Genomic DNA, 8,654 nt, shown 5'->3' with positions numbered 1-8,654 from the left:
TTTTTTTTAAAGTTTAATATTAAATTTATTAACTATAAGACATGTGTCGTTGAGTTATGTCTAAGAATTATAGGCTTACAATGTAAAATAAATTTCCATTCAAAAAATATTACCGCTTTTTGCATGGAAATATGGCCAGAATCAGACCGCTAGGGAGGTTAAAGTTTTGTAGTCTGGCTTTGTAGTCCATGAAGTCAGCACTTAGTCCAGATTTCCTCCATTTGGGCTCAGTTGCACAAACAGTCTTCTGTAGATATTTGGTATAATTGTTGTACCAGGGTTGGGGGTTAGCAGGATAGGAGTAGCGGAAGGTGGCAGGGGCAACTTTATCCAGAGCCAAAGAGAGAGTGTGGTTGAACTAAGTGGCAGCTTTATCTAGAGATGTTATTTTAAATAGAGTGGGGTTTAGGGACGTAAGGCAGTTTGAGAATAGGTTGTGGTCAAGGTTACTGATATCACTCTGCCATTGACCAGGTATGGGATGTGGCAAAAGGGGGCAAGAGCTAGATAAGTTGAAGGTGATTAAGTTGAATGTGATTAGGTTGTAATCAGAAAGGGGAAATGGCGAGTTATCAAGGTTGGCGAAGTTGCAGTTTGGAAAAAAACTTTCTGGTGAAATGTGCGAGTCCGAAGGGTGAGGTAATGGAGAGCAGTTTGGCTGAGGAAGGATGGTTGGGGTCATCCACTACAACTTTAAAGTCACTGAGGATGAGGGTGGGAAGGTCATGGGAAAGAGTGTGTGGGAGCCAAGAAGCAAAGTTATCCGAAAATTGTGGACCGGGGAATCATCCAGTAAAGAACAGAACCAATTAGGGGTAGGGGGCGGAAAAGACCTGATATGCATATTATTGTGGTCTATTAAAAAATGGTTGGTAAACCTTATAAATTTGTTGCAATAAATGATGAAGAAGAGCATGAGTACATGGATAGGAACAAAAAGTAAATCTAGATCAGGTTATTGTGGGGGAACAAACACATTATTGTGAGTATTACCCCAATAACCCACCCCAAGAAAAAAAAGGGGGGTTTATTTAATTAAAATTTAACCCGATCTACCTGCAAAAGTACCACCATTTATGTTTAGTATGCACAACATTTGAAATGTCCAGGTCTTTCCCTGTGATTAATTTGAAAGGATGTCAAAAATCAGAGAATAAATCATGATCCTAGTACCACTAACTAAACATGCCATTACACTCACTGACAGATCACAAAACTGAACCACAAACAAAAATCTACTTTAGAAAAAGGACACCTCCAGCCATGTAGGTAGCCATTTTCAGACTCTGACTTATTTGACACTGAATAGCCTGTGAGTTCAAATTTTGCTGCCAAAACCAAAGGACACACAGCTGATCATGGCTGACTCTAGTAAGACAACAGGTAGCAGGGAAAGCAGTCTGTGTGGGAGGGCCCTGTCAATGAGCAGGAGTCTGCACTGAATAGGAGGTCAATCACTGAGGGATCTAAAGTTTACTGCAAGTAGATGGAATGCAGAGTTATGGCTGAAATGGAAGGGCACAAGCCCAATTGCTACATCAGGGTCTATAGGTCTGTATGCCACTTTATATATGGTTATCAACAGATAAATATCACAGCAACATTTCTTGGTGCCACTGACTATATTTTCTCTGGACCAGCATTTATCAACCTTTTTACCCCAAAAAAATCCTTAAAAAAATCCTGGGGAACTCCTGCTAAATGCAGGAAAAAAATGGATAGAAGAATGGAGGTTGTCCCACCTATCTGATAATTAAAAGGACATATAGGGTGGCCACCCCTGTAGTCAGAGATACTAAAATGTAGAGAAAGAAAGAGACGGGCCTTTGAGGCCGTAATCATATAAATTAATAATTATGAATTTGTACTAAGATTCATAAATATTTGCCTATACATCCAAAGTCACCAACCCATTAACATCATGGGGCAGAATTGGACACACTAAACATACAGAAAACGAAATACGCTAGCTAACTGTATGTATAGTGTGTCCAATTCCACCGCTCTGTCCAATTCCACTGCTCTGCCAAGTGTTGCTGGCCCTGGAACTATGCAGGCACCATAAAAATGTAAGCCAATCAGCCACAGCTCATTGAAACCCCAGTAACCTCTGAAAAATTTCTATATGATGAAATTTTTAGTTATCACAATGGAAGAAATTACAGCCCACCACTTACCACCACTGAGACTTGATTAAACTTGTGTAATTACGTCTAAATGACAACAGCAAAACAAAGCCAGAATTTTACTTACACAATGATAAACAAAATTTGTTCTCCTATATGGGAAGTAAGGTAACTTATTCTCACCCAAAGTGCAAATGTGACTTGTCAGTTTCTCTCAATTGTATCTTTAAAAAAAGGCAGGGGAACTGAGTTGCGTTTTCATTAAAACAAAATGAAATTCACAAATTTATCTCTGAATATAGATTTGGTCTTAAATCCTCCCAATATTTACATTTGTTTTGCCCTACAATATTTAAACCGTACCCTAATTTGAAAAAGACACTGTGTGTTTTAAAATGAATTTTTGTCAATGCATGGGAGATGTAGAAGTCCCAGATATTATGCTGTATTACAGAGCTTCAGTTCTGGTCAGAATGCTCAATTGGTTTCATAACAGGGAAGGGAAGAGCTGGATTTTGTTAGAAGAAACTCTTTCTCCGGTGGACTTGAGGTCCCTCCCGTAGATATATCGATACCTACTTGGCACAAACCCCCCTCTACCTGGTCTCACATCTGATCTCTTACATCTATGGGATAAATTTATTAGTGGGGGCCGTGTTTCTACGTGCCCAGGACCCATGACACCTCTTTTTGATGCATTAAATGTGTTTTTAATTTGGTCGCTGCCGGAATATTGTTGTCTCCGGGGAATACTCCACAACGGTCAGGGTCCCACCTATGTCTTCAATTCACGCTCAGACAAGCAGCAGGACGACCACATGGTTTGCACACAGGCAAATACTATCATATATAACCAGGTTCCCAGATACATCTGTATTATAGGGAGGTCTAGGGGGGTTTTAGGCACTGTTGAGGTCGTCCTCACCACCCACTCATGTCATCTCCCTACTTTATGACTTACTCAATGGGGATGCCTCTGCAGGTACTTCAATCTACACACGATATTGGGAGTCTGAACTGGGCATAGCAGTGTCTGCAGAAGAATGGGAGAAATCCTTTGCTGTTACATATAAGCTCACTCTCACCTGCAGGGCAAAAGAAACCAATTACAAGATATTATCACGGTGGTACCTCTGCCCGGCGGATCACCATCGTATTTCTCCAACCATTTCAGACAGATGCTGGCACTGCCTTACACAAAGAGGTTCTATGGTACACATATTGTGGGCATGCCCAGCGATTTTCCATTTTGGGAAATGATTATCAAAATTTATAATGATTGTACAGCTTCAGATGTGTCTAATAGCCCTAAGGTTACTTTGCTATCCATGATTCTAGGTTTGATTAAGTCCATTAAGCGAGGTGTACTTCGCCATTTCCTTACTGCTGCCAGAATGTTTTTTCCCAGGTATAGGTAACAAGCAGTAATTCCATCCATAAAGGATTGGTTAACAGAAGTGGAGAAAATCCACCACATTGTTCCAATTAGTAGCTGATGATAGGTTGGAACAGTTCAGGTTTACTTGGTTGGCCTAGGATTGGTATAAAGATTCTCCCCAATTCCACACGTATCTTACATAGTGGTAGACGTAAGCACATTGAAGCCAATAGGCAATAGAGATATAGATAACATAATCGTATTTATCCGGGCACTCCAGAATTTGAAACATTTTTTATCCCCCTCCTGCGCTCCCTTCCCCCTACCCATCCTCCTTTCCGACCCCACTTACCTGGGCTTGAATGTTGTTTGTTTTGTTCTATTTATATTGCACTGTTATCTGATTATTGAGTTTATATTTACCAGTGTACAGAACTGTGTTTGTATTTTATTATATTAATATTTATGCTGATCTATCAGTCTTTTTGTGCAATGGGGTAAGGCACTGGAGACCCTCTGGCCCTGCACAAGTTGAATTTCTGGACTACAATAGTTATATGTATGCTATGATTAATTAGGTTGGCCTTTGTACCCTTGATATCGTTTTTCTTTGTACAGTGGTACCTCGGTATAAGTCTGCTTTGGAATAAGTCCAACTTGGTATAAATCCTGTTTGGACACAAAAAATTTTGTTTGTTATACAACCTTTGCTTAGTATACAACCTTTTTGCTGGAACTTGGGGTCATGGGTCAAAATGAGTCATAACACCACGAGCTACCCTTATTTACCTCTTTTCTCTGGGCAAAGCTATGACTGCCCACCAGCGTCAGTACGTCAGTTGCTACCATTCAGTGAACAACACGCACTATAACTCCCTGTGAATTACATAACATCTCCTCCTCCTTCCTTCTCAGCACCATCCAAGTAGGCACTCGACTCTTCTCAGCAAAGTAAAGTGAGGTTAAATATTCATTTATTTCATCTAATTGCTTTTGTATTTATGTATTTTAGTATTAGGCAGTGTTTAAATTATTTGATACAGCCCCATCAATGTATAATATGCCAATACAATAGGATTTTTTTTTTTATGGGAACGAATTAATCATTTTCCTTTTTTTTGTTTGGTTTAGGTTTAAGGATCTGGAACAGATTAAGGACTTATACCAAGGTACCACTGTATTTTGTGTTTTTTTTATTCATTGTCTGTTGTTTTCTATGTTAAAAACGGAAAAAAGTTATATTTAACAAAAAAGGAATTTTCGCTTTAGGTAGATTGCAGATCCTGTGATTTTATTACATGTTCAACACTTCCATGGTTAATTTTATTTATTTTTACTGCAACAGCAAGCCACCTTCCTCTACAGACTAACAATCCTTGCACTACCTGTGGGCTGGTATCTCCAATGAAGTGGTGTGGTACTCAAGCTTTGTTCAGAGCAGAAAACTTCCTTCAACATAAAGAGGTGGGAGATGCACTTCAGGTAGTATCCCCAACTCCTGCCTAAAAAAGAAACCCCTAACAGCCTGCTGCATTTGGTCACCCTAAAACAGTGGTTGTCAACCTATTTGGTTCCGTGGACCACAAAATTCACCGGCTCCTGACCGCGCATGAAGACCGGGTATCAATCAAAGGGGGAGTAACCTCCCCCATAAAGACGTCATTGTGACCTAGCCCCGCCCACTCTCCCATCACAGATCTAAGCCTGCAATGGGAAAGTGGGCAGGTTATGACCAGAGACACAGCCCACCCACTTTCCTAAGCCTGGAACTTGTACGGGGACGTGTTCTGTTGCTCTGGCTGCTGCATCCCCCCAGCGGGGCCCTTCTCCTAACCCCGCTCAGGGGTGCACTGGCCAGAGCCGCGGACCCACAAAAATTTTCTCGCGAACCACCAGTGGTCCGCAGACCACCGGTTGGCGACTGCTGCTCTAAAACAACCATGCTTGTAAAACAAACACCCCATTAAAATTAATGGGAAAATAATGGGCATTGTTGGTGTTTATAGAGGCTCTTATTGATTGCTTCAATTCATGTAAACCAGGTTTAGTACAGGTGCAGGTTCAGGGCAGGAAAGCAGCAAGACATTACCTTCCGTTCCAGTAACAACTATAAATTTGCATTCCCCATCACTTTCTGTCCCATGAACAATACTCATCAGGATAAACACGGAATAAATCTCCCAAGCAAGACAACAATAAAAAAACGAAACAATGGTTATCAACCCCTTTTTACTCTAAAGGGGAAAAATCCACTATTGTATTACTGTGAAAAATAACAAATGCTAACGTGATATGAATCCTTTAAAGTGCATATGTAAAATACAAGTATTAGAATAACCACATGTGAATATTTCACCATTTTACATTCACCATCTATAAATATGCCCCTAAATGCGTTTCTTTGTGTGAACAGAAGTTGAGCCTAAAAATAGTGTACCACTTCTGCAAGCATGCAGGTGAAAATTATCTTACCTTATGCAATAAAGAACCTTCCTGCTCACAATTTTTTACTATTTAGTTTTGTTTTACCAACATATTCGAGATGACTCAACAGGGATAATACTCCACAAACAGATTAAATGTTAGCTTAGTTCCAGCACCCGCAAAGGGAAGCTGGCATTGCTGGGTATCCCTGGCTGGGTATCAGAGCAGCAGAACACGTCCCCGCTGGGTATCACTTTGACAGCTAGGCAGTGACCTATCTGGCAGTTAAAACTTTTTTCAGAAGGGACATTGCCTGTGTCTTTCTGCAGTAGGGACCTGCCTGATGCCTATTTTTAAAAACATTTCTTATTTCATTATTTAGAATAATAAACTAACAAGGACTTAGAAGAAAAGCGAACAAGTAAACAAGTGGAAATCTAATATGAATGTGGGTGAATGTACAATTGCTCTGATACTTGTTACGTTGCCTGCAGCAATACCACAGTTCTGTCTTTGCACAGCTTCACAAACCAACCTTAATCATAACACTGATTACATTACTTCATCAGAATATATACTATAAACTATAATACAATTCATGTTATGGGGAATTAAATCTGAATAATCACATATTACTTGACAGAAATGCCTTGGTAAAATCTCCAGGTCACGACTAGTAAGGAAGTAAGTAACTTCATAAGATTGTCGTCCCTGGTACCCCCTTCCCTTTTTTTGTCTTTATTAAGGTTGGGAACAATTAACTAATATGCTTCATCAGTTAACAGTTTCAGTGATGTGGTGGTTCTCCCTTGACCTGTTTTCTAGTTCTTTCTATTTCTTTAAGGTAAATGGCTGTCAGTGTTACTGGGCAAAAGACCTAATAGGAGCGGCTGTTGCTTTGCAGTTTATCATCAATGTCAAGCTTGATTGGTAATCAACTTTCGGAAGGAAAACAGCTGTCCATGTGGAAGCCACTGCAATATTTAAATTCTGGTGTCATGGACTTTCTTGTCACCCTTTACGTTCTGACATCTCACCAGCCTAATCTGTTTAAGTTGTTTCCTCTTCCTTTCCCTCTCCTTTTTGTTGTGCTTATCTTTGTGGGGTAATGTCACTTGCCTATGAATTACGCTTGGGTCTTATTGACTTATTAAGTGTTATAGTTTTTAAAGATATAAAGCTTGGTGCTTGTTTACAAGTTATGGTTCAAATATTTTAATTAATCCCAATAAAGGGGCCACAATGTTTCACCACAGTATTTGTTGTTGCGCCTTTTATTAAAATTTATTTTATAATTGTATGTTTATTTCATTTGAGTTTTGGTCTGGTCATCAGAACAAATACAGGCATTTGGCTCTCTAATAGGCATACAAACTACAAAAAGAACTTACCGGACTGTCTAACCCTTTTAATTTACAACTTAAACAACAAAAAAAGTTCAACGTGTAAACTGTAAAACTATTTGGAATCTTTATAGGCTCTTTTTAATGTTAATTTTATTAATCAATGTTATTTCTTTATTAGCGACCTCAGAATGTTTACCGAATGTGCTGAATGTTAATAATTAACTGAACTTGCAAACCAACAATTTGTAGTTGTACATGGATATGGTTTCATGCTAATTTTATTGACTGCAAACTGGGGGCTAGGAGCACCAAGCCTTATCCCCATTTGCAATAACACGGATAACCCCAAAGTATGGCGCTCTACAGGGTAGGTATCGTCAGGGAATAGGCAGCACATAATACAAGCTGACTGCTATCTATATATCGAACATCAAATTACATATGAAAAATATGACTCAACTATAATTCAAGGAATAACCAATTTATATGACAGTTTAAAAAAAAATTCAAAACACCACCAATCACCTGAAAGAAAGAGTGGCAATGTGTATAACACATCAGATTCAGGACCTATGGCAGGAGTTGTCAGTACGCTTATGAAATTTGGGGGAAAGTGCTGCCTGTCTACATGCTGCTGTAATAAGGACCAAAGATTGATACATACAATGTGTGGTATAATGTACAGGTAAATGGATGTACAGGTAAATGGAAGGTACATGTGTGATGATGTACAGGTAAATTAGTACGGGATACAGCTGTACAGGTGAATGGGCACCAGGGAGCCCTGGGGAAGAATAAATCCCGGTCACCAAGTTGTGTCATATAGCGGGTGAATTATATTACCTAACAATGTGTACAATGTCCTGCATTAGTTTAAGGAGAATAGAAAAGAGCGCTTCACTCACGTGTTGCAATCATTTTGCTCACTCTTCACAGTTAAACCATAAAGAAAGATGTCAGACAAGGTCCTGATTGCTATCCATTAAATGCAGTCAGCCAATCCACAACACTTGCTGTCCTGCCTAAAGGAATGTTATCCCTGAACCGTTCGTGTCATGCTGAGGTAATTCCAGTCCTTCCAGCTCCTTCCCACATCGCTCCAGACACTGAATACATAGTTCCAGCTTCTGAGAGGAAAGCGCGGGGCGTTTTCTCATGGGTGGAGCTCTTCCTCATTGTCTCCAGTCCTATCAGTTTTCCACATAAAGCGAGCAGTCCTATAGATTCCTCTTCAGTTATTGCTCTAGAGAGGATATGTGCCTGAATATTAATATCACCATAATGTTTTGTTGGCAGTAGTTTTCTCATTGTGAAAAATACATGTTATGACTTTCTGTATTTGTTATTTTTTAGGTATAAATAAAGGCAGAACTTTTCTTT

The 8,654-nt window shown here is 39.5% G+C and overlaps 1 protein-coding gene across 1 annotated transcript in view; it reads right to left on the bottom strand.

The window, feature by feature from the left end:
* Window positions 1-8,368, bottom strand: part of LOC140322413 (rho GTPase-activating protein 7-like) — a 52,170-nt gene extending 43,802 nt beyond the window's left edge. Inside the window, exon 1 of the mRNA XM_072398984.1 lies at window positions 8,180-8,368. Within this exon, the coding sequence (XP_072255085.1) occupies window positions 8,180-8,192 (13 nt within the window). The 5' untranslated portion in view covers window positions 8,193-8,368. The remainder of the gene's footprint in view (window positions 1-8,179) is intronic.
* Between the last annotated feature and the right edge of the window lie 286 nt (window positions 8,369-8,654).

Source organism: Pyxicephalus adspersus, chromosome 2 (genome assembly GCF_032062135.1).
Source record: "Pyxicephalus adspersus chromosome 2, UCB_Pads_2.0, whole genome shotgun sequence".
In the NCBI taxonomy this organism is placed as follows: Eukaryota; Metazoa; Chordata; class Amphibia; order Anura; family Pyxicephalidae; genus Pyxicephalus; species Pyxicephalus adspersus.
This window is presented reverse-complemented; position numbering and strand designations above follow the sequence as displayed.